The sequence below is a fragment of the Boleophthalmus pectinirostris genome, unplaced genomic scaffold (genome assembly GCF_026225935.1).
Source record: "Boleophthalmus pectinirostris isolate CB_2022bp ecotype Guang Dong unplaced genomic scaffold, ASM2622593v1 HiC_scaffold_16, whole genome shotgun sequence".
Classification (NCBI taxonomy): Eukaryota; Metazoa; Chordata; class Actinopteri; order Gobiiformes; family Gobiidae; genus Boleophthalmus; species Boleophthalmus pectinirostris.
In genome coordinates this window covers 23,888,935-23,916,780 of record NW_026571095.1, presented here as the reverse complement: position 1 = coordinate 23,916,780, position 27,846 = coordinate 23,888,935, and the positions used below count along the sequence as shown (strand labels likewise).

Sequence of the window (27,846 nt, the reverse complement as noted above, 5' to 3'; positions counted from 1 at the left end):
TACCTTGTACGCATGGAAAAACCAATTGAGGTATTTTTTTGTAAATTATTCAAGCCTGGAGGCACATTCCTGGTTGGCGACAACAATATGACGAGCATGAGTTGTCAATGACTATCTGGAGACTGCGCAGGTGAGTGAGTCTAGGAATGAGTCACGCATTTTATAGCGCTGAGTCATCCACAACTACTCCTCACCTCTGGAAGCGCGGAAAACAAAGCTGCTAATAATGTCGAAAACCTTAAAAAATAAAGTAGGACATAGGCTATAGACACCGATGTTTATCCCTATATACAACTTTCAAGTGCGTTCATCAGCTTTGAAGTTTTAACAGGTGCTTGAGTTTTAGATAGCGCGCGACGAAAGAGCTCAAGGAGGATGTTGACATTCTTTTATTACGAAACATTGAGAAGAGGGAAGGATGCCAGTATCAACACACAGTCATAAACAAATGAATATTATAATGCCATGATAGCTTTCAATAAATAAATAATCTACCATGTAATTTGCTGATTATGTAACCTGTAATAAATGGTGTGTGGTAAGTTAATCTGTTACGATATTATAAACAGGTTGGTTTATTTGTTGTCACGTTTAATCAACTTGGTATGTTCTTTGTAAAACCATAGTTGTATGTTTTATATTGTTGTCGTGCTAAAACTAAAGAATAGACTGGATACAGATTTTGATGCTTAACATTAGGGACGTAACAATAACCAAAATATCGTGATATCGTATTGTCAAAAGTCTCACAATAATATCGTGGGCTGTCACAATATATCGAATCACAAGTCCCTTTGCTTAAATGCATGGTTTTACAGTAGCAACAGCTTATAAACATCGGGAACTACATATCCCATGATGCATTTCAGTGCAGACAACATGAAGAAACATGTTTTTTACTTGAATTCTTGGGATTATGACGGAAATAATTCACACCAAAATCTTGTCAAGGTATTTTAAAAGCAAAAAAGTGTCCCATCTACAATAATATCAGCCTCTTCAAAATATTGCAATAAATATCGTACCATGAGATGCATATTGTGATAATATTGTATTGAGAGAGTTGAATATCGTTATATCATAGTGTTTGTTTATTATACCATGTGGCCTTACATTAGTTCTGACAGAAAAGGAAATGCTATCTAGTTATGTTTTTTTTTTTTCTTGCGATTTTGACTTACTTAGGTGCATTTTGTAGCTTTTCTGGTGGGGGGTCCATCAAATGCTTTTCTCCATGGAATATTTGTTTCACGGTATGGTAAACCTTAAACCTTTCTAGCTTCATGGAAACCAAATCAGACCAAGTTACAGGTCAGATCTGTGGAGAGGCATCCCCACTTACAGTCAGAATGCTTGTTTTTCTAGGTACTTTTGAGCTATTAAACCACTTGTAATTTATTAAATGTCAAGTAGGGCTATTTAACATCGTACTTTGGAACATTCGAGGCAGAGCATTGAAACAGGTGACGAACCCCCAACCAAAAAGTTACACAATTTCCCTTTTAATGAGTATCTAGTTTCGATACTATATTTGGTATCGATTAATGCCTGATTTTCAATTCTTCTGACAACCTACTTTATAAACATTGATATTGATGTACTCTAGATTTGTTTACAAGAGAACTTATTTTTAAATCGTCACTTTCAGTCATGTGGATAAAAACACAGTGCAAGCTTTTCTAAACAGTTAACAGGAGCTCACATGTGCCCTGGCGATATTCCCCTGGACCGGAGCCTGTCTCGTCTCAGCCCCACTGCTGCTGTACATCTGATTGTAATCAAATATTTCAAATTGATTGAATAATTGATCCAATTAAGCCGGCTGCTTTCGATAAAACACTGGCAGAAACTTGATAAGCTCCTGACAGCGCTGCATTTTCCATATATGTCACGCGGACAGTTATTGGCCTAATGAATAAATGAATTGCATTAAATGTTGACAAATAGACGCAGCCCCAAATATTAATAGCTGTTTAATGGAGAGCCGAATCCTGCAGCAAGTCTAATTCTGCTCTGTTTCACTTCTCATTTGCAGCAGTGATGTGATGGAAAACTGCTAACGTAGTGCGCCAGTAGCTCTATATTTAACTTTTTATGACCACAAATTTTCAAGTCGCTTACTTTTCCCCTGAGCTTCACAAAAGTTTCACAAAACGCAGCCTTCTCCATCGGATCTCCGGCCCAATGTTTTTCTTGGTTTGATATTTTGCAAAGAGGGTGGTCTGAGAGGTGCCCGGACATGTTTTTTTTTTCTTTTTACAGTTTCCACACTATGAGTAATGGGCAGCTGCGTACCTCCATACACTCACAATGGACGTTTTTCTGCACCAGATACTAGGGGTATTGTTTTGCTGACAGTCAAACGTATGTACCTGGATTTGAAAAGACCAAAGCTGAACAACCACTACCACCAAAAAGAAAGAAGTACCATTTTACTGCCATTTTATGTTGAAAACGACATTCTATTGTCTAAATAATGATCTCAGAATCTGTATTGAGGTGAAGACTGTTCCTTCTATTCTCACCGAAATCGAGTTTGAGATTTAATATCATGACAAGACTGGAGACGCAAGTTCCTATTGCTCTTCTCGTTGTAGGCTTACCCAGAATCCACCCGAAAAGCCCTCGACACAAAACACGGCTTTTACTTCAAAACTTCCTCAAACTTATCCGATGTTTTTTGTTCTTTCCTCTCAAGTTTTCCTGGAGTTGGTGTTTAATTTTATCAGCGGAGATGTCTGGCCTTAACCACGCTGCGATTACTCACTACAGATGGCCAATGGGCACAGGCGTAAGGATAAGGATAAGAAATGCGGTTAGCGGTTCATGTGGATACTCATTTTGTTTATAATGGCTTTAGACATTACAACTGCGGGCTAGAGCAGACATGGGGCCGTATATCAAAAGCCTTATCACTGTGGCTTAGTCATTTCCTAAACAAAATCCCATTTGGGCCAAGACATCATTTTAACTGCTGTAGTTTTTGTTGTAGCGTACATATGTTCAGCATTTTCTTATCTAGCAACGGAAATGCGCAAGATCGGTAAGTAAATGATCATTAGCGTGGCATTACTTAAGGTTTAGATAAAAGATTTTGCCGTAGTGTTTTGTTTTGTATTGCAGTTTTTAGAGTTCATTTGCAAAAACTAGGAAGTGTCATTTGAAAAAGCAATTGGAAGCTTGTAGTTTACTTTTGGTATAGTCAGAGTTTCAAAAGCCAACTCAACAACTATTTTACTGCTAATTACAGAATAATTTCATCTCTTCTATGATAAAATTTACTATATATTGTTGTCATTGATAATACCTGTAGAAGATGGTAACAAAAAAAGACAAAAAATTTTATAGCAATTTTTCAAAAGTGAGATTTTTGCTATTGAACTCTTGAAATCACTTTCAGAAACCGCTCATTCAGTATGCATGACTAGACGTAGCTTTAGAAAAGAACTCATTCATTTCCTGTCTAATCTGGAGAGGTCATAGGTGGCAAGTGCCCATCCCTTTCACTACGGGCCTGGGGCGGTCTACTTCCTGGACAATTGCTATTTGTACTACAGAAAAGCAAAGTCAACTATTCTCAACTAGTCTCACATTTATTTACAGTGGGCGATTTTTGATTTAGCACATTAACAATGCTTGTATGTCTTTGGACAAAAAGGATTGGGCAGTGGTTTTTTAAAGGGTATGTTAGGATCTATGTGGTCATCAGCATATCTTTAAAGATGCACTAGGTAACTTTGCAAGCCTAATCACAATTGGTGGTTTTCAGATTTTAGAATGAGATAGTCATACTTTCAGATGGGGAACAAAAGCCAGTTCTCTGTGATTACATTGTACTTTGACTTGCAATATCCAAAAGGTAAATTCACAAATATCGAACCTGATCATTTATATTAGTGATTAAACCTGAGCACTCACTTACGAATATTACTTTTAGCTGTCCCCCATCTGTAAGAAATATTATAGGCCTGTAAATTGTAGTGATGTCATCTAAAACCCAGTAGGGCCGAGATCATTAAGAAGTTGCCAATACGGTACATACCTCGATACTTTGGCCACGATGTGATATGTACTTCGATACAGTGCACTTTCAGTTCGATATGATATATTTCAAATCGGTTCAATAAAAAATAATGGTTAAATTATGGCGGTGATGCTATAAAAGTCTTTAAGTCACTTCTTGTGCAAAGTGAATAGGAAACGCAACCATTTTATTCGTCAAAACAGTGAAAATGTCAGATGTGTTGCATAAACAAGTTTTCTTCTGCTGAACAAGCAACTAAACTGTAGCACTGTAACAAAATATATACCAAAATATACTCTTGGCGATATATCGAGCAGCAGCCCACGATATTGATACTGTATCTTCACATTAAACGATACGATATATGAGCATTTTGATGTTAACCCAGCAATAGACAACAGACAGTTTGAACGATTTCGTAAAATATCTTCCTTAGCCTAAAAAAAGCAATTACTTAATTTACAATGTTAAAACTAAATTCTCAACAGTATTTTTTTCTCAATTATAATTTAAGAGAATCAACAAAGAGACATGCTTACTACTTACTCTGAGTAGAAATAAAACACGGCAAAACAGAACAAAGACGACCTCAATATATTCAAAGATTAAACCAGATTAAAAAGGCCAGTCTAATACCATTATCATTTGCTCTTCATATTCACTTGTGTGGCCCTTTGCCAATTTGCGCTTGACTCCCGTGTTCAAGTGGCTCCTTCCGCCCGCTCAGACAATGAAGCCATCCCCTTCTCCATTCACGCACATCTCCGCTTAATTTGTGCGCCACCTGCTTTGTCACTCCCGCGGGTGACGAGGAGGTGGGGGTGAGGTGGGGGTGGGGGGGTGGGGGGGGGGCTTGTTGTCTTGTTAACCGTTTATCTATGCATCCGCGTCGTCAGTGTATGAGATCACAGCACTTTGGTTAATTTGTACCCATCTGGAAGACAGCGTTTCAATTTCTTAATGGGGGGACATTAGTAAAAGGGGGTCCTCGGGGAGTTGGGTGGGTCCTTTGGGGCTTTTTGGAACTGATCCCCCATTGTGTAAGACTTAATCCTTAGCCTGACCTCCTCTTTGTTCTTAGACCCTTCTGTGGTGGCACTGTACTCTATTGGTCTGTCCACGTCTGCTTTAACTTCCTCACACCCAAAGAATGATTTCCTTGGTACCTTTATCAGCCAGCAAGAAATTCAGATTGTAATATTCAATATGTGTGCGGTAATTATAAGCAAACTTGTTGTTGTTTGAGGTCTGGACCTCAATATTTTCCCAAATGGTGGAAGATAAAAATCCAGTCTCAAAATAATTTCAGGTTTGGATGAAATGTGAAATGTGCAAGATTTTAACGGTTTTGTTTCTCCTTAATATATCATTTCATAAAGTGGTTTTCAAACTCTAGACTTTGAAAAATGAGGCTCTGAATTTCATTACACATTAACGTCATCCCCGGTATATTCACATTTTGCTGCATTAAACCCTTTTGTTATTCTCTATATTTAGATTTATTTCAATTATATTTTATTTTGTTTTCTTTTTTTACTTTATTGATTTATTTTGTTTTATTTATTTGTATTTTTTTTATTATATTCATTTTTTTTATTTATAGAATTATACCTGGAATCTAACTTATGTAGGCTACTTGAGAAACACTGTATTGCATTACAGATTCATTCTATACATTTTCTTGGCACATTTCTACCTATCCATCCACTGTAACATACTACTGGCCTCAAGCGGGGATAGACTTTGAAAAGCAGCCACACCATCTCAAAACCACCACCTTGAGAGAAAGACAGCAAGTGGATTTTGTTTGCGAAATGGCGAGCAAAGCCTGTGTTGAGTTTTGTTGTCGCCTCCTCCTTTGTATACAAAACCCCAGCATCTCCTCTGGCTTCCCTTTGCAACTATGCGTTTGATATTTTTTGCCTTACCGTGTGATATAGCAGCTTCAAATATGCAAATGCATATCCCGTTTGAATACTAATGCCTGTGCTCCTCTCTGTTTTGTTTGCTCCGGCAGGTGTTAGACTTTGATCCTCTCCGAGTGGGACGTGTCTAGCAGGGGACCGCGAAGGAAGCAGTGCCAACATGGTGCCCAACACTCGCCTTGTCGCAGTGCCCCCAGTGACCAGGGGGGCGGCGCTGCTCCCGCTTCTACTATTCAGCTGCATGGTGCTTTCGTCTTCGGCAGACAGTAAGTACTAACCATTCAAAGTGCAAGTCTCTTTACAAATGTATGTCTGGAAAGGAGCTATCGGACAAATTAATGTGGTGTTGCTGTCACTGAACTAGTATCTAAAGTATCTGGAATCAGATGGTAAACAATTTCAAACTGAATTTCGATACAGTTCTTATATCACAAAGAAAATGAAAAACATTCTTTAGACAATAGAATTTGATTTGAAATATGAAATAATAGTACTTTCTTTTTATATTACCATGTGGCCTTATATGTGTAAACTGTCAATCGTCCAGGTGGGTTCCATAGTGGTCCATAAGTGTACATTTTCTATGTGGAAAGGTTCAATTCTGTCCTGTGACTGTAGCTTTTATAGTATCAAAGCTTTATTATTGATTAGTATTTATAAGTACATATTTTAGTATCAACCCAAAAAACATGCAACATAAGTCTCTAGGAAGAATAGCTGATTTTTTTATACTTTTGACAGCTCTACACTGACACATATGACCATTTAACAAAATAAATCACTAAATAATTTTCCTGGGGTCAATTCAAATGTCATTATCGATTATAGTATCTTTCTATAATTTTTTTTACTTAAGTACTCGTATGTTTTTTTTCTGAGACGTGATTGGTTAAATGCATCTGTCACTCATTCAGGATAGAGCTTTAGCAGTAAGAGGAGTGGGCGGGCACCAGTGTACAGCATGTGTGTGTGTTAAATATTGAGCTATATTAAAAAGAAAAGCACAGATTGGCAAAGCTACATAGGCAACATACTACACCACCCAACCCTTACTGCAAACTCCTATCTAATTGGCTGTGGTAAAATCAAAAGGAATAGTTATGGAATGAAAGTTAGTAGAGCCTAACTTGTACTAAAATATTTCATAAAAGTTAGTAATGAAACTATAAAGCAGGTTTTACAGAGAGCTGCATCAGACATAACCACTATCACTGGAATCATCTGATGAGAATTCAACTTTGAAATTTCTCTCCCAGTCAGTTGATTTCAATGACACCAAAACTCTTGTTAAATTTGTTTTGTGCAAAGTTTGAAACAATGCAAAAAGTGGGTCGCTACAACACGACAAATTCTTGCCTTCTAAAGTTGTCAGTCATCCGAAAAAGAGACTGCGTTCTCTATAGAAAACGCAATTAAATTCAAAAGCTTGCAGTTTCTGATGTTTACCTCCGCCACTTTTGATTCTGCTGTCTTTATCATTACGAGCACAACAAAGGCGTTCTATTTAGGCATTATTAATATGTTTTGATGACGCGTCTCAGAAAATAGAAAGGTTATTTGAGGGTAATTTTGATTTAAGCCCTTTGCAGATAAGTCCCTCCCTGTGAAAGCTCTGCCATTATTGTTGTGTGATGCTTAATTTAACTCATTCAAATGTTGCACATAATTAATTGTGCAGTCAAGAGGAAGCTCCGACGCCACTGCTGCTTTCTCTCTATTTGTTTATCTAAAGCATATTGCTCTTTATTGAACTGCAGTGCGTGAATGCCAGGCCACAATAACTGCCATAGTACAATACACGCCTGGAAAAAAAAAGCAAGAAATATGTAATAATTTCATTTAAAGCTTCTATAGTACGCATAATTGATTCTTTTTAGCTGTAAGCCATGTTATAATGATGTTACCTTTTCAAATACTGTATATACCTGGAGTTTTGCACTACATGCTTGTCTCCATGGAGATGTTGGTGCTTTGCACAGGATGTTCCACAGTGTAGCGTTTAACTTCCATGGAGATAAAGAGTCACAATAATAATGCATGTTTTTCAAGTCAACAATAAAAACACTTTTTGATACATTCAAGATAGATATGTTTCATGTCATTTTGTGGAACATTGTAGGCAAAGCTTCTCTCCAGATCATCTCCCATCAGAAATGTTTCATAATTTTCATAGTGCATCCTGAATATTTAATTGAATTTAAGATGAAAATGATGAGTTATAGAAAATGTAGGCAGTGTCAATTCAAATTAGGGTGCTCAAAAGTATCAAAAGTTGGATATTAATCGATACTTAAACCAGTATGGAAAGTAAATACTCATTTGAAAAAGTACCGATCATGACAAAATTTGACTTTTCTTTTTTAGCGTAATCTTGAACGTTATCAGCACCACTGTAGTGTAACTTAAAGAATGCACTAGCATTTTGTGCTGTAATTCTATTGTCTAATAGTAGGATCTTCTGATATTTTATGTTTTTAGGTTCTTTTTTCAGACCAAGAGTTTGTTTTCATACCTGACAGTTTCGACTTCTCACTAGCGTTCTTATTCAGAGTGGTCACGTGATGTCGCTGTGACATGTCCAGTTCATTTTTTTACTCTGACACACCTGGGATACTGTCGGGCAGTCACACTGCAGATTGCGCTTTCAGCCTGCCTCCACTGGTAGGAAGACAGCGCCAAAACCTGTTTAAATCAGCTGACCGGAAACGTCACAACAACATCACTTGACCACTTTGAGGAAGACCGCAAATGAGCAATCGAAACTGTTGGGTATGAAAACAAAGTCTTGGTCTGAAAAGAAAACTAATATCTTATTCTACTGTCTCTGTGGGATATCAAAATTGGTATCGAGTATGCAGTTTTTTCCTTAGTATTGAAAACAAGTTTGAAATTTTAGTGTCATGACAACACTAAATCAAATGGGCACTAAATAGTTAAGATCGAAATAGTTTTTGTATGTAGTCTTAGTATTTTTCTGGTGTCGTAAGCATTGCCAGACTTGCTGTAGTTCCGCTATTTGCCATCACAGCGGACATCTTTTGTCTTGTGTTCCACGCTGTCATTGTGAGTGACAGGGCACCCCGTGTAGAGAAGCCTTTCAGACAAATGGGTCAGTGTCAGTGCTCTGCCTCTGGGACCCGGGGGGCAGTGGAGTCGCCTCTGCCCCGTTGTGGGACGGGGTCAGGGACAGCATTAATTCAACACATGACCTCACCTATAGTGCTGTCATAGGGTCACTGTAATTCAATTATGGCCCACTCCGCCCACCGACGCCGACAAGCACCCCGATAGGATTTTGTGTTTTTTTCCCAGAAACCTTTGCCTTCCCTTCATCATCTCCGTGTTACCGTCTGTATGTGCCCAGAGATTCGGACATTGTCATTTAAGGGACGTGACCTTGCGGAAAAAATAGAAAAGTTTGGCCTGGCTTTTGTTGAAATACAAGTTGAATAGACTCCCGTGTGGATCACCTGTTCATATTGGGGTTGTCAAAAGTATGGAAAATCGGATTCTAATCGATACTAAACTTAGTATCGAAACTAGATACTTATTTGAGCAGGTATCGATACTAAAAATCACATTCACAGGACAGAAATTAACCTTTTCTGAATAGCTTTAGAATGATTTTGTCTTATCTAAGTGTTTTTAGTTCATGGTATCAGAAATGGTATTGAGTATCGAGTCTATTCCTTAGTATCAAAATCCAATTAAAAGTCAATCTGAGTATCGAGTCTATTCCTTAGTATCGAAGTAGAGTTCATTTTTAGTATCATGACAACACTCGCTCATATTTTTACCACTGTATTCTTTCAACATATTATGAAAAACGAAGCTAGCGAGGCAGTGCCATTGGGATGAAACTTGTCAAAAAATATTTAGCTCAACTTATTAACAATTTATTCACAATTGTTTTTAGTTAACCATCTTTTTTCATCTCACACCTTCTGTTCAGAGCATTATTGTCCATTGTCAGTCTTTTGATATATTTTGGCCTAAGGACCTCTCTCCATTTGCCTAAAGCAACTTCACATGCATAATTAATCCGCTAAACCCTGTCATTAGCATCTATTAAAATTTTAAATAACGATAAATAATGCATGTTTTGCGCAACTACTAATAAGTGAAAGGATAAGCAAATGTAAAAGCGTTTTGTCGTTAAACTGTTGGATCTGAAGCAACACGGTCCATTCCAAGCACTTAACTACTAATTACATACCAATGGAATGAACAATGCCCTTAAAAGTAGTTCATGCAGTGCTTTTTATAATTACCCAAGATACACGTAGAAGTACCGTGAAACTGCAATTTGCCAGAAGAAAGGAGATTTAAATGGTTTTCATAACACAATTTAGGAATAAGCACTTTTCTTTTGCTTGTTTGGACAAAAGCAGTTCTTACAAATATTGGTGGTCAGATTCTGTAATTTGCTTAGTTTTATATTAAGAGTTTTCACACTAGGATATTGCAACTTTTTGGATATTTAGATAATTAAGACATTTTTTGCATCTTGTTTAACACAATTTTTTAGCGAAACGCTTTTTACTCATATACCAATTTATATGAAAATTAGTATCAGCATTAGTTTTGACCTTATTTGAGCAGGTATTGACACTGAAAAAGTCACAAAGACCACTATGGAACCAACCTAGACAACCAAGGGATTACACTATATAACACCACATGGTAATATAATAAAGTACCGTATTTTCCGGACTATTGAGCGCACCTGAATATAAGCTGCAGTAACTACATTTTAACAAAATTTTAAAATTGTACATATATAGGCTGCACTTGAATATAAGCTGCAGGTGTCCACGTCTTCAAGAACGTTTTCAAGTTTGGGCCGTCTGCTTTTATCGCCTCTGAAAGCTTTTCTTGTCTTTTTGCATTGAGTCAGTTTGTCATGCTGCTGTCGCCAAAATCTCACCATTGACTCATTGATGCTGAGCTCATGTGCAGCAGCTCTGTTTCCTTCTTCCACAGCCACATCAATCGCCGTTAACTTAAAAGCATCGGCATTTCTTTGTGCGTTTTCCATGAGGATGGTGTGTGTACGAAGCGCAAAATAACTGTTTAAAACACAATCAAACGAACATCTTCCTCGCCGCATCACCACAGTCACTCCCCACGCTCTACTGCGCATGACTCCTGCAGAAAGTGCCGCTGTCCTGCCGGTATCATGTCAGTGTCTTGTAGGATTTCAGCAGATTTCAGGCTCTCTCGGGGGCGGGGCTAGTTCTGTCAATCAGGTATGAGTGGATGTCCGGCTACTGAAGTTTGAGATGTTTCTTGTTCACATGCGAGTAAGACGCATCTGCCTTACTAATGTTAATTTAGCATCATAATTTGTGTTAACCGCACAGATAGCGGCGTTTTCTGCACTCAGGCTGCGCATATCCTCTGTGCTGCCAAACCATAGACCATATATACGAATAGACAACGTGCCAAACAAAGAATCCGTCCATATATTTTTTAGCCACAGGGTTCGAAGTGTGAGAAAAAAGTAGCAGCTTATAGTCTGGAATTTACGGTACTATTATTAAATGTTGAAAATTACATTCTGTTGTCTAAATGTAAGTATCATTGTGGTATGGAAATCCAGTGGAAATTTTAGTATGACGACAACACTGCTACCCAATCTGTATTACTTCTCAATAACATGGCTAAACCTAAACAGGATCTTAGTACATTTTACTTTTGTACTTCATATGCCTCCATGAAAGTGAATGTACACTGGTCTCTAATTTCCAGCCATCATATCATTTTCAGATAAAAGCCTTTTTGGTTTAATTAAAGACCCTATTCCCCCATTCCTTTGGTGTGACATGTCTCGCCCAAGCCTTTAAACCTCTCATACAAAACAGTGAAATCCAAGCCTCAAAAAACACCGCTGGAAAAAAAGCATATTAAAAAGTCTACGAGTCCAAGCTATATTTGGCGTTGGGGTTTAGTCCTGCTATTACAGACAGTAAAGTAAACAGACATAGAATTAAAATAAGGCCGTTTGGGGGGGCCGAAATAACACGTCCCACTAATGTTAGGGTTGCGCACATGGGCTTGTCTGTAATTTGTATGTGTTTGGGGAACTTGATAGCGCTACTCTGGATTTGCAGTATTACAGGGCAGACAGCAGCAGTATTATGGGGCGGGGTGCAAAGACCAGATTCTGATTACACAGGTCTCCCCAATGAACAGTAAAACGTCAAGGCAATCGCATCTGCTCCAGAAGCTATCGGCGTTCCCCGTCGTAAAAGCTTCTATCCGGTCCGAGGATGGTTAATTTTTTTTTTCAGGTTTGATGTATTAGAAATATGGACTTTGATCAGATGGTGGTAATGACAAGCTCACGATCCGTCTGGAAAAGTTGAAGTAAGCTTTCCAATTACGGGTGACTTCCTCGTCTTTGATTTGCATCGCTTTGAATTTATTTTATTTGGAGAAATTTGAGAATAATTGCTGTCTCTGCTTATGAAAACATCTGTCAACAGTTGTAGTTTGTATCTGGTAGGCAAAACAGGAGCCCACTTTGTCAGATCACCTGTCACTCATTCGTGTTATGTCGAGAAGTTGGATGGGGCCGGCCTTGATATAAAAGAATGTTGTCTGCATACTTAAAAATACAAAAAACCTAATTGTAAAATGGTCATAATATAGTTCTATAACTGTTTCGTATTTTTCAACATATTCTACAATTATGTTCAAGTATTTGGTCTGATTTATTCAATTTTTTTTTCAATGGCGACACGAGACCTTCATTTTCTTAATTAATCAAAACATTCAAGACCATTCAGACCATTCAAGCACTATTTTGTAACTGTTACACTAATTGCAATTTCATAATGAATTACACCACCTAAATATATTTGCTATAGATGAAAGATGAAATCGTTTTTTAATCTCATGGAAAATCAGTTAGCAGTTGTTTTTTTTTTAAAAAAAAAATGGCTTTAAAATGTCCATTTGAGTTATCTCCTGCCTCTAAGAGTTCATACTTCACTGTGACTGGTTAAATCCACCTGTCACTCACTAAAAGCATGACAGAGAGTGACCAAAAGAATGAGTGGGTGGGGTCTTGTTAGGCATAAACAGGGCGGCACTGACTCACCATATGATTTCATCAAAATATGATCACATGGTTTAGATCCTTGATTTCATTGTTGTCATGTTAGCCAGCCAAGTAAACAAACAAGCTGCATCTATTTTCAGATATACTATTAATCCTTTAAAGGTCCTATATTGTGCAAAAGAAATTACTCTTGTGAGCTATAAGCCATCAGAATGTTGTTACCTCATTAAAAACATACCTGGAGTTGTGTTTTGTTTCATTGACACATGTTTGAGCAACCTTTTATTATTACTTTGTCTACATCTAAAAAGCTCAAAATGCTTTGTTCTACCTTGTGATGTCATCTTTTGCCAAGTTGAGAAGATATTGGCAATTCCAGGGCTGAAATGATCAAAGTGATTCTAGTGAAGGTGTATGGGGTTTAAAAACACATCATGACATCTAAGGTGGAACAGAAAATTGTTTGCTCTCGTTTAGAGACGCAAAAGTGGCATCACGTCTTCACATTTTACCCCGCGTTTAGACAAGCGTTTTCAGGGGGAAATCTGCGTGCATACGTGACGCAAAAGTGTGTGGAATTTGATTTTTTTGCATGCCATCTGACATTGACTCGACACGTTTGTTTCTCCAAAACTCCAAACTGTAGCTCGGGAGCCACCAGTAGCTCGCCACCTCCCTCCAAATAGCTCGCCAAAGAATTTCTGAATTCTAAGTTTTGTGCTGAATAACAAAAATTTGATGAATAGAATGACTGTTAAAATTGTAAATGTATGTTCATGCCAAACTTTCCTTTCTGCACTAATAAATGGACAATAGTACATGTTTTATAGGCCTCTAACTGTTCCCATCTAAGGCCGTGGTTCTTATACTTACTCCATTTCTTGCAGCCGCTAAAATGAGTAGCTTTTTGGCATTTTCATTTTGTAAAGGTAGCTCACGGAGGACAAAAGGCTGGACACCCCTGCTGTATAGTGTATGTATGTGAAGTAAACACGTGAGGAGATCTAACCAGAGTTTTGCGTCTTGGGCAGTGTAGACGGAAATGCTACGGTGGAGCGTATTCAACTTTTCCACTCTGGAGGGTGGTTTCAGATTTTTGCATTTTTAAGCCCCAAAACGCTGTTACCGTCTAAACAAAAGGCACTTCTGATAAAATATTTTGTCGTTTTCCCCCGCAAGCGTTCTCGTGTAAACTGTCCCTGAGAGAATAAGTCTACATATGCAGGGTTTGTGTGAAACAACATTATAACATAGATCATAAAATAGTGCGAAAAGAGCCCTTTAAGCAAACTACATATCTATTTTTTGTCTTCCTGTGATACTGTTGTTACATTACGCTACCTAATCTGTTGTCCATACCCTCTCCCCCTCCCCTGTTGTACCCTGGGGCAGTGCTTTGCCTGTATTCCTCTGGTGTACATTACTCCCAGCACGTTCCTGTTCTCCATTGTCCCGGTGTTGCGCTACTGTTGTGCTCACGTCTTACATTTCAGCTCCCCCGCAGTCTTCTATCAGTATTCAAACCAATGACATCACTCTCCTCACTGTGTCATTGGGTATAGGCGCACAATATAGCCTGATTACCCTGAGTACACCATTGATCCCCGGGGAGCCAGAGTCTAATCAACCATCCCTCCTTACAATAGTCCACTACCCCCCCCCCACACACACACAAGGTCAGGCTCAAAGTCGCACATGCACACTTAAATGTAATGGTTATCTTTTTGTACTGCTGTCAATGTGAGTTATACCATTGGCCTTAATAAGCTTTTGATGTATGTGGCTTCCCATTCGCTCTTGATGTAATCCTGGGCAGGTTTTCGAGTGAGGTGGGCTGTAGTCCCCCGTGAGGCACTCCTTTGTACTGCGCTCAGCTGTTTACAATGCGGCGTAATTGGCTAAATGTTTTTAAGGGGGTTTCTCTATGGGGCTGGTGTCTGTGTACAATTTGCAAGTGGTCATTGTGATTAATAGGTCTTTATTTGTCCCACTGGCAGGTATTAGCTTTTGTGTTGTTTTTATTCTCTAAAGAGGAGTGCTGTGGTTTAATGTTACCTCAGCACAAAACAAATGTGTAACTGTATGTATGTTAATGTATACAAAGTAGTGCTGTCATGATAATACAATTTCAAACTCGGATTTTGATACAAAGGAATAGACTTGATACTCAGTTTTGATTGAGATGCCATAATGATATTGATAAACCATCTTTCTTTAGACGATAGAACGCAATTTCCAACATTTTTGTACCTCCATAGTGGTCCATGGGCGTCTACTAGTCTATGTGGTCTTATATTTGTTCGGTTACAACTCAAGATCATGTTGAAGCTCTTCAGGAAAGGTCCATTTCTCTCCTGTGAATGTGACTTTTTTAGTATCGATACCTGCTCAAATGAGTATCTAGTTTTGATACTAGTTTTAGTATCGATTAGTATGTGATTTTTTATCACTTTTGACAACCCTACAACTAAGAGTAATGTTTAAAAGTAATATTACTCAAGTATAAGTATTTAGTAGTGGGAACGCAAGTAAAGTAAAAATGTACAATTTATTTAAAAAGTAAATGTACCTTGGTCATTGTATTAGTAGGAGGAGTAGTAGGAGTAATAATAATAGTAGTAGGAATAGTAGAAGTAATAATAGGAGTGGTAGGAGTAGTAGGAGTAGTAGGAGTATGAGTAGGAGTGATGATAGGAGTAGGAGTAGGAGTAATAGTAGGAGTAATAGTAGGTGTAGTAGTAGGAGTAGGAGTAGGAGAAGTAATAATAATTGTAGGAGAAGTAATAATAATTGTAGGAGTAGTAATAATAATTGTAGGAGTAGTAATAATAATAATAGTAGGAGTAGTAGGAGTGGTAGTAGTAGTAGTAGTAGTAGTAGTGGTAGTAGTGGTAGTAGTGGTAGTAGTAGTGGGAAAGCAAGTAAGGTAAAAATGTACTATTTCATTGTCAATGTACTTTGGTCATTGCAGTAGTAAGTAGTAGTAGTTGTAGTTGTAGTTATAATGGTAGTAACAATACCTAGTAGTGTTAGTAGGTTTATGTTGCGGCCTATTGGAGTTGGCTATACTGGAAGAAAGTAATATTAGTTGTATTTTAACATACTATTTACAAAAGGTTCATATATATTGTTAGTTTCGATATGTTTCTCTAGCTTTTGGGTTTTACGAGGTGCTGTGAGGACAACATTTTCACAGCAGAACATATTGTACAGTGCGCTGAAATGAATCAAAATTGTGTCAAAATCATGTGGGCTGGCTGTGCTATTTATGTTCTACATTTGCCCAAAACGTTGCCGAATAGGTTCATTGTGGCTATTGTGGACAATTTCACAGCTAAAATTGGAAAGCGACGACTGAGTTTTCATTGTGTCTGAAATAGCGAAGTGAAAGCTACATTATCTGACGGCTCCCCGCGACACAACTTCCCAATGGTCCAATTTGAGTGACTGGTCCATAACGTACAGTCTGGACAGAAATGGCTCATCTTTTGTTAATGAGAAAGAATCACAAACATATTCTTGGCAGCCATGTTTCTCACTGTCACATACGTCACGAAAGGGGCACAAATGTATTTTATTTTTGCAGAATTTTGACTCATTGTTTACACACAGCACAGTGACCAAACCTTGGCTGTTTTTCTTTCTTTTTCTCTTTCTTTTTTTTTTTTGGATGACATTTTGGACATTGGTGTAGCCATTTTCATCACAACAGTGCGTACATACCAGTAAAAACCAGATAACAAGAATAATCAGGTAACCCAGTAATTATCTGATTATGATCTAATTATGGTGTTTACACGAGAGAAATCGGATTATCAAAAACATCTGGTAACACGTGTTAACCAACACATGTAACAATATATTTAACATTTTCTCTTTCATTTTTGTTTATGCTGCATTAGTTTGCACTTTTTTATTTCATTCTTCCTTGTCAAAGCCTAAAAGGGCGTGAACAATCAGAAAGAAATCATTACTCACTTCATACGTAACTGTTTGCGTGACATTTCAGTAATCTGATAACTCCAGAAATCAGATTATCCACTGGTTGGTGCGCACGTAATCATAACAATAGGTTGTACAGTAAGGTTGTCAAAAGTAGTGAAAATCAGATTCTAATCAATAGGGATGTAACAATAACCAAAATATTGTGATATCGTACTGTCAAAGTTCTCACAATAATATCGTGGACCATCACAAAATATCGAATTACAAGTCTCTTTGCTTAAATGAAGAGTTATTGTGCAGCAATAGCTAAAAAAAGACAGAGAACTACATAGACCATGATCCTTTGCTCCATTTCAGTGTAGAATACATGAAGAAATAACAGTTCTAAACACTTTTAAGTCTTAGTTCTTTGGATTAAATCTTGTCAAGGCATTTTTAGAGGAAAAAGTAGCATAATAACAGCTTTGTTTGTAAGCCTCCACAAAATATCGCAATAAATATTGTACTGTGAGATGTATATCGTGAAAATACAGTACTGAGAGATTTGGAAATTGTTACATCCCTAATCATGAGCCTTCCCTCTGTATCGTGAGCTTTCCCACGATATCGCAATAAATATCGTACTGTGAGGTTTATACCGTATTGATATTGTATCATGAGACTTGGATATCGTTACATTCCTACTAATCAATACTTAAACCCATACTTATACACCCATGGACCACTATGAAATCTGGACGACTAAGGGATTACACAGATATAAAGTACTATAATATAAAAGAAAGTACTACGATTCAATGTTGAAACTCACATTGTATTGTCTTAGTTACGAAATCAAGTTTGAAATGTCTGTATCTTAACGACACTTCTGTACAGTTTAGAGTAGTTTCATTTTTGGGGATAAAACTGAAGGATCAGTCATTTACTACATGAGAAATACCGCACTATACACAATACAGTGGAATTTGAGAGGGAAAAAATCTCAAGTGTTTCAAACCCTCCTTGAATCCACTTAAATTGTCCCATTCTGTGAAAACCAAAAGATAAGCCTTACACAGACAGCGACGGCAGTTTTCAAATCTCCCACCACTGTGCAGTTTGATGGAAGGGTCTTAAGTGCTTTTGGAGTGGGCCGGTCAGTCTGGGACGGGGTGAGAGATAGAGAGAGAGAGAGGATAGGAGGAGGGGTCAGGGGACAGAGGTGGGGTGACTGTAAATTGGATTGTTTTTTAAGTGCCCATATGGCCCACCCATGTCTGAAATTCTGACAGGGGGCAATATGGATTCTCCTTTAATTAAATGTAACCCTATCCGCCACAGAGAGCCACTTGGAGCGTAATGTAGTTAACACCAGCTGTGGTTTGGGTATGGCACGCCGGAATGAGATCAGCCAATCGATGAAGGGGAAACCATGATAGTAATAATAATAATTTGCATTTAATCCCGTCTGCATCTTTAGTACGTTACATTTTATAGGCTTTGAATACACCCGATTTGTATGTGAAAAATAGTTAAAACAGGGTAGCCACGGGGTCTTAAAAGGTCTTAAATTTCATGTTCCTAAATTAAGGTCTTAAATTTCATTAGCCTATTTGCTTGTATCCTTACCTGGGCTGCAGTGCAAAGTTAAATAGAGGGAGGAAAAAAAACAACAACATGAAATCCGGTAACATGACTGAACGTCTAATTTCTAGTATGCACAAACAATACTTACTTTGTCTTGTTAGAATGTTATAAATGCCATTTTACAAGCAATGCATACAACTATAAATGAGTTCAGAATGAGATTTTATAATGAAAGTATTTTTTGTTATTTAAATCAGTGGGTAATGGTCTTTATTAGAATTGGATCTGGTGTTTTTCACCCACATAATGGGTCCGATGTTGGTCTTAATTTTCATTTAAGTGATCTTAGGTCTTACAAGAGGTCTTAAAAAGTCTTACATTTGGGGTGGTCAAACCTGGGGATACCCTGTACAGTAGTTTAACTGTCATAATAATAACAACAAGTAGCATGATTCTCGGAAAATAAACCGCTTTCTCAATCTTATTTTGACCTCGAGAGCTGCTCATACATTATATCTGTACTGTACTTGTAAACAACAAGTGAGTCATCAGTGTCATGTGCCTACCAAAAGGTCATCTCTGCCAATTCAACGTAGTAATTCCTGTTTGTTTTGGTCTCTGTTGTCATTCCATTTTAAACAATGAAAGGCGGTTCACTGTTTGCATGATTATTGGCTGTCAAATTTAAATGCTGGTTTAATCAAAAATAGAAAGGTGATCAAATGTTGTTAGCGTTTGACATTATGAAAAACACTTGAAGCTTTTTATTTTTGTCAAAAGCTTTACAAACGGCTCGAGCTATTTAAATAAAATAAAACAAAATAGAAACCAGTTAGATAACGCTGTTCTGTGTCCTCATCACAAACATACTTGAAGTTGTGTTTCGTTTCATTCACACATCTTTAACGCACAAGCTCTGAATATTGAGGATGATTTCTTCTCTCAAACAGAAAACAGTTGTTATGTGGTAATACAGAAAATGCTCCTCTGTGTTTTTAAACTTTATTCACCTTTATTAGAATCATTTCAGCCCTGGAATTGCCCATCTCTACTGAACTGAAGATTTAAAAAAATCACAAGGCCTATTTGAAACGGTGACTTAAAGCTCACAACAGTCCATTTTGTGTCATATAGGACCTTTAATCACGTCAACAAGTATAGTTCAACTGGGGTAAACATGCAAAGTGTTTGAAAGAGAAGCGGTGTTATACTAGTAAGTGTTGGCGCCCATGTTGGGATGGAGGGGGAGCAGGTCTTCAGAGGTTAATGATGTGAGATTATTAGTTTAATTAGGAGCCTCAACACAGAGCTGGTGGCACTGGCCCAAACCTCCACTACTGTGTGTGTCCCAAATTTCACACAAGAGGGGGTGACATCCAGAGACGTCCTTCAACAGAAAAGAAGACGACATTTACATTTTATCTGCAACACAGTGGTATAAAGACCTCACTTCTTACAGTCAGACTACTCAAATATTTATAAAGGCTGTAGTAGGTGTAGGATGAAATCAAGGTTAAATGGCTCTTTTATTTAAACAGAAGTGAGTGCATAGAGAGAATGGGTATTAGCACGTCCACAGTAGTTGCGCTGGTTTATGTGTCGTGAAAGAGAATATACCTGAAGTTGTGTTTTGTTTCATTCACACATTTTAACGCACAAACCCTGCAGATTTAAGATTTAGAAGAGTTCTTCTCTCAAATTGAAAACTCAACTATCTGTTCAAAATCCAAAATAGTCTATATGAGCTCAGAGAAACAGCCATGTTTATCAAAAAGAAAATCAGAACAAACATTATGAAAGTGTGTTTATCTGTTAAAGGGGTGGAGCTCTGGAACAACTGTACAGAAAATCCAAAATTGTGCACCACTCTCTTCCAGTTTATAAAGAAGATTAAATGTTTAACTCTGTGCAGACACATGAATTATGATACTTAGTTTGTGCTGTAGTATTTTGCTGTACTGTTACTGATTTGTTTGTTTCCTCTTGTTGTGTTTATGAATATGAACTGGTCTCAAGATGATGCTCTGATAAAGGAATAAAGCGTAGGCGTAATAAGCTCAAGCTTCAGCCTACACCTTCTGTCTCTGTATGTTAAATATGACTGTCTGTAAAATAATCTCAGAATATACATGTGACCGAAATCATTTATTATTAGTCTATTTACATCTCTTAAAGCTCAAAATGCTCTGTTCCACCTTGTGATGTCATGTTGCATTACAGGAAGTGTTTAAACTCCATACACCTTCACTAGAATAATTTGGGTTATTTCTCCCCTTGAATGGCTTATCTCTACTAGCCAGGCTGGCACCACCTAGTGCCTCCGCTCAATTACATTTATCTCCAGCGACTAGATCAGGAACCTTAATACACTAGATGGTTTGCAAGAACTCTGGAAGTGCAAGTCCAGACACCAGCCAATCAGTGAAGAGCCATACTTTCTGTGTTGGCAACGATTCCCGAGGATTTAAAGCTGAAACAAAGAGATTGATCGGTGAATTTTATCAAGGGGAAAGACGTTATTGCCCTTCTTCCTGCAGAATTTGGGAAACGCTTAATATACCAGTTAGTCCCGTTTGCAGCGCATTACATAGGTTACAACCAAATAGCAGCAACTGGGTAAATAAAAAAGTACCCACTTACTGTTGAGTGAACGAATCCTAATACTGCGAGGTCAGTCGGTTTCCACAAAGTGAAACCGGCTGATGAATCTGGCTAATATCTCTACTGAACTAAAAGTAAAAGGAGCTATTAACAAGAAAACTACCACTACATGACATCACAAGGTGGAACAGACCATTTTAGAAAGGTAAACAGACATGTATGAATGTAACAAAACACAACTCTGGGTATGTTTTGATGAGGTGACAACTTTTTAACTTAATTCTGTTTAATATAGGACCTTTAAGTGGTAAGACTATTGAGCTGTGTTGGTTCTACTTCTGATAGATGTTAAATCAGGTTAAATAAAATGATTTAAATTTCCCGGGGAGCAGTTTTTTCAGTGGGATGTGTCTGGGCTGGAGATGCACAATGCTTTTGACAGAACTGGGGGTTGCACAGAATATTCCCAACAGTCGATCTGTTACAGTAATGATAATATAACAACAGCTGCTATATTACATTTTTGTCAAAAAACATAAAATACGAAAGGCTCTACCAACATCGCTCTGCAAAATTGCCAATCCAGTACTGCACCAGCATTAAACTAGGACTAGACTAGTAACTCTGAATTAATGTAGGACTAAACCAGGACTAAACCAGAGTTAAACCAAGTCTAAACTAGAACCAAAACCAAACCAGGTCTAAGTCAGAATATATTTTTATTTATGTTTATTTTTATACTTTTTTTATCTAGTGACATTTTATAATTACTGTCTGGAGACACTAAATAAATGATCAAACTGGGAGATGCCTCTTTTTGTTCTAGAGTTTGACAAGTGACTCACATCTTGTGCAACACTCCATTGTTGTCTAATTGGAGTCAACATTTAGTTTTAATAATTTTGACATGCCTTGTGTACATTGATGATTACACAGAGAACACCCAACTTTATAATTAGCAGACTAAACAATGACAACTAAACAGACCGGCTTAAACACTGGACAGAGAGCAACGTGCACATAGAACAATGGACTCACTGAGAAAATATTTTTAGTCAGCCATAAAGTACACCGTCACGCTACTAAAACTTGCTACTATAGGATATGAAGGAATAGACTCGATACTAGGGGTGTAACGATATCCGAGTCTCACGATACAATATCGTTACAGTATGAACCTCACGATATGATATTTATTGCAATATCATGGGTATTGTGGTGGGGAGGCTCACGATGTAACAATATCCAAATCTCTCTGTAAGATATTTTCACGATATACATCTCACGGTACAATATTTATTGCGATATTTTGTGGAGGCAAAATAACAAAAGTTTTAATATGCTACTTTTTCCTCTTAAAATGCCTTGACAAGCCTTAATTCAAAGAACTAAAACTTAAAAGTGCTTAGAACTATTTGTATTATCTATTAAAGCCTACACTGACATCGAGCAAAGGATCATGGTCTATGTAGTTCCCTCTGTCTTTTTTTTTTTAGTTTAGCTGCACCATAACTCTTAATTTAAGCAAAGAGACTTGTAATTCAATATATTGTGATGGTCCACGATATTATTGTGAGAACTTTGATGATACTTTCACGATATTTCAGGTATTGTTACACCCCTACTCGATACTCAATACCGATTTTTATACTACAATCATAATAAACACTAGTTAGACAATAGGATGGAACTGTCAGCATTAAATAATAGTACTTTCTGTGTAATCCCTCAGTGGTCCAGGTAGGTTCCAAAGTGGTCCATGGGCGTAAACTAGTCTATGTGCGCTTATACTTGTTCTGATATATCTCAAGATCATTTCTAAAGCTATTCAGGAAAGGTTCATTTCTGTCCCGTGAATGTGACTTTTTTAGTATTGAAACTTGACGCTTTTGACATCTCTATCTTGTACACAATAAACTTTTGCACCTTACTAAGAAGACACAAAGGAAGAATGACCTTTTATCTGGAGCAAAATGTCTTCAGAGATATTTTTAGAAGTAAAAAAAGGCTTTTTGACATTGGTGGCAGAACACTGTTGCACTCACCTTGTAATTAGAAGGCCCTTGCTTTGACCATTGCTAGGAACAGTAGCACCAGTGGTCAAGTTTGCTTACTTTGTTCTTTTGTACTTCTTCAGTTTTAGTACTTATTGGAATATATCTGGAATATATCTCATTGTGATTTTTCAAGCATTGCAAATTATGTTTTTGGGGATAGAATTCTGTTCAAAAGTTTGTATTTGAAATGTGCCCAAAAGAATTAACAAAAAGGCTGAAAATGAACTGACAAACAAAACAAGAATCCCATTCCACGTTTGTGCAGATCCAAACTACAGGGTTCGCACTTTTCTTCATTATAGTTTAGACTGAATTGAATTGGCTGAATTATGCTTTTAGAATTACAATGATTGTTTTCTCTTTTTTTAAAGTTATTACGATCATATTGTGGCCTGAATAATCACTTGTGTTTCTTCATCGCAATCATTTTACATTTCACACAGCTCTTCAATGGTGGTGATTGCATTACATTGTTAACATACATTAGCCTGAGTGCCCTGCTTTGTGGCAATTTCTCTCCATTCCTGTAAGATTTCACCCTAATCTTGTCCCAACCATACTCAATCAGCAGTGAGTAGTGTAGCCAAAAATTTGATTCTACTAAGAGTAATGGTTTTTCAGAATAATACCACTAAAGTAACTCAGGTAAAAGTAGAAAGCAATGGTCCAAGAAATTACTGAAGTAAGATTAAAAGATTATTTCGAAAACTACTACAGATGAACTGTTATGACGTAACATCTGATTTATAATTTGAAGTTAATGTTAGGAAAAAAAAAAAATGCACGAAGTATGTTGATTTCAAAGGATGGGCATACAAATGAGAAAAAAGTACTTTATAACAGAAGGAGCAGTGAAAGAAAAACAAATGTTCAAAACCGTGTGTACATAAAGTTTTTCCCCATTTGTAGACTTAGACACAGTCGGAAGAGTAATCAAAACTTATGCTCAAGTAAGGGAAGTAAGTGTACTGGTACTTAAAGGTGCATTGTGTAACTTTTTTGGAGGAGGGTCTATCAAATGCTTTTCTCCTTCTCATTGTTTCCTCCGTTCTCATTATTTACACATTGTTTACTCAGTTCTCCTTTCACAGTATGGTATTAAACCTTTCTATCGTCGTGGAGACGTAAGCAGACAAAGTTACAGGCCAGATCTGTGGAGTAGCAGTCCAGCTTTGCCTCTCAGAATTATTGGTTTTCTAGGTATTTTTGAGCTATAAAACCACCTGTAATTGAATAAATGTAAGGTAGATCTGTTTAATGTCATACTTTGGAACATTCCAGGGAAAGCAATAACATCTCCACCGTGCCCTCCATCAGAAAAGTTACACACTGTACCTTTAAATACAAATATTACTCAAGTAGGATTAAGTCTTCAGCTAGAAAAGTACTCTGAAAAGTACAATTTCGTAAAGTTAATGAAGTAAATGTATCTGAGCACCACCCGCCCCTGCTCTCCATGCATTGTTTACCTTTCTCCATTACAACACTCAGAAGCCTCGTGGATATGGAGCCACCTAAAACCCTTGATCTCATCTGGGACCTGCTTCATGCCTAAACGGTCACCTTAGACAATAAAAGCCCTCCCCAGAACGCCAGCCATAAACACTACTGTATCTCGTCTTCTCCCCGCTGGAAGATAATTTAATTTCCTCTCAATTTTTTAGCTAGTGGAGAGACTTGCATTACTTAAGACCTTGGGGGCGTGCGTGAACAATGGATGGGGCTCTTTGCGGTCTCCCCGGGATGGCTAATCTAGAGGAGGCAAATTAATGAGAGGTAGAGAGAGGGTTGCATAGGGACGTCGTGATAGATGATAAGCTAACCCCAAAATGTGATCTTTGTTAAAGCTAGGAGCCATCTCAGCAACTATAGACCCTCTTGGGATCTGTTAGCGCACTTAACATTTTACACACACTACGGTCTATTAATGCCGCCGAGCGCACCAAGGTGACCAGTGTCTGCTAACAAGGGGCACGTAACAGCAGAGGTGGGAGCAGGGAGCAACAACTGTACTGCAATACAAAAGTTCAATGCGAGTTAGTATTACAGGCAAGTATAAACAACAAAGTGAAAGCTGAACCTAAAGAGTACCAGATCTACAAAGTTGTATCTTATTAGAAAATGTCTTGAAAAATATACAGTACTCTTTCTAGTATTACCAATATGAGTACTACTTAAAGGTGCAATGTGTAACTTTACTGGTGAAGTGGAGGGTCCATCATCTGCTCGTCTCATGGACATGTTTTTGCTTTGTCCAGAATGTTACACTGTATGGTATTGTTTCCCAAAAACTGGATCACGACCCTCAGGTGGGTCACACGAGATTTTTTTTTTTTGGGTCACCTTGCCACGATCTGTATGTAGGTCTACAATATACATATGCATACATCTTGGCGCACCCCCTGCTCCTCACTTTTTTGGCAGCACTGCCTTGCCTAACAAGTTTTTTGTGGGAAACACTGATTATAGTTTTTCATTGTTTAAAACTTGAGTAATACTAATTGTTCAGAGAGACACTCAGTCAACAATAAAATATCCTCATTAACGTTCAATAATGGTCACAAATTTATTTTGTGATTTACGAATAATGTCTATTGACTTGGGTCACAATGATTTTTAAACTTTTAAATTATGGGTCCCCAGAAAAAAAGGTTGTGTCATTTGTCATCTATCTTGCATTGATTTAATTATCAGTGTGTTATCACTCAGGAAAACTTTGAAAAGTTTACATTTGAACTTTTGAGAGTGGGCTTGCCTCTCCACAGATCTGACCTGTAACTCGGCCTAGTGGTGTCATGTATTTGTCTTGATTTAATGCCATACTGTGGAACATCTCGATGAAGACAATAGAGGTATGCAAAAATATTGAAATATCAATATATCGTATCATTTAATGTGGTGATACAGTGTCTGCTGTATTGATATATCTGCAAGAGTGTTTTTTGGTATATTTTACAAAATGATTTTATTACAGTGCTACAGTTTTGTTGCTTGTTCAGAGGAAGGAAACTTGTTTATGTGACACATTTGACATTTGCTGCTCTGATGATTAAAATGGGTGTGTTTTATATTAACATTGCACAAGAAGTGGTTTAACAAAGACTTTTAGTATCACAGCCATTGAACTATTGAACTGTATCAAATCAGTTTGAAATATATCGTATCAAATCGAAAGCTCATTGTATTGAAATATGTATCGTATCATGGCCTGTGTATTGAGGTATATCTCATATCGGCATCTTCTGAATAATACCGAGCTCTAGAAGACAAACAGACGGCGGCCCCTTCACGAGAAAACTTCAAACTTCTACTACTACTTCTGCTACTATGTACTTCTACTAATCACCTTTGTAGTCTAGTCTGTTACCAGAACAATGCGGTTTGGTTAAATGACAGCGATTGAAAGCCTGTACTATCATGTTCAGGAATTTAATATCGGAAAGAATTTTGTTTTTAATAAGACAAAATCAAATGTAATTAAAAATCTTGATTGATCGGCAATTTTGTGTTGTAATTTATTGCCATGCCCAGTCTTTTCTAACCACTAATCATGCTTGCATTACTTTTTTATACTTGTACTACTACTGGTGCCGCTAGTTTTAGTAATTCAACAACAGCTACTTCGATGCTCGAGCTCCTCCACGATGATTGAACTTCGTATTTTCTGATTTTTAGCTAAGAATGTTACCCACTTCAAACTTTGGCAACAAAAAAAAAAAAATCTCGTGTTAAAATAATTTCCTTTCTTTCCACCAAATTCTTCTTCCAAATTGCATTTTCAGAAGAATTTCCGCACCATGTCTACAAATTCATTTCCATATCTGCATGCAGCAATAACTTTAGCCAAATGTTCTCCATGGCAACTCCACTAAAAAGCCCCATCACCATTAAAGACACAATGCTTCAAATTCAGCAGGCATCCGCACGGACGACTGTATTTTTTGTCTAGCTTCCTCGGCTTGACTCCCTCTCTCGCCCACGTCTTTCCTTTACAGCCTCTCGTCCTTCACAGCTATGGAAAAAAAACGTCTTAGATTCACGACAAATGACAGCAGTTTCGTCAACAAAATGAAGTGAGCAGTGCATGTGTGTGTGTGGGGGACATTAGCCGGCCTCCTGGAGTGTGAGTGTGGGGCCGGGAGGAGAGATTGGCCAAAAACACAGTGGAGTTTTTGCACTTCCAACTTGGAGGAGCTGAATTTTAAGTGCCTGCTACTTGTTAATGCGACTGAGAATAACCAAATTGGATAGTAGCAAGTTTTGGTGGTGTTTGGATAGTAGCACATTGAGGCATTTTTGGAATAAATTGGGTTTCTCAGAGGAGTTTTATCGTTTCTATCGTTTTATTCTACAATTCGTAAGCATTTGTTCGCCACAGTGAAGCGGAGATTTTTTAAGTTTTGCATTGGAAATCACATTTTAGAGCAATGTGGAATAGGTGTCTTTCCAAGAAACCGACAACCCTTTAGTTTGTGGGAAAACACTTAAACAACTAAACTGTGCTGATGAAAAATATCGAAAATTTTGTCCTGCTACTAGCTACTAACTTGTACTACTACTTCAACTTTTACCACTTCAACTACTACTGTTGTTGTGACTGTTATAAGCTTGATTTTGGTGACTTGAGTATTATTATTTTTTATTTAAATTGATAATTGCCAT

At 37.5% G+C, this 27,846-nt stretch overlaps 1 protein-coding gene across 2 annotated transcripts in view; it reads left to right on the top strand.

Moving 5' to 3' along the window:
* The window catches only part of LOC110164091 (protein tyrosine phosphatase receptor type F), a 288,692-nt gene that overhangs the window by 29,411 nt on the left and 231,435 nt on the right, over positions 1 to 27,846 (top strand). For both annotated transcript variants that reach the window (XM_020929120.2, XM_020929118.2), the window contains exon 2: positions 6,042 to 6,215. In XM_020929120.2, coding sequence (XP_020784779.1) covers positions 6,110 to 6,215 — 106 coding nt within the window. In that variant the 5' untranslated portion in view covers positions 6,042 to 6,109. The remainder of the gene's footprint in view (positions 1 to 6,041; positions 6,216 to 27,846) is intronic.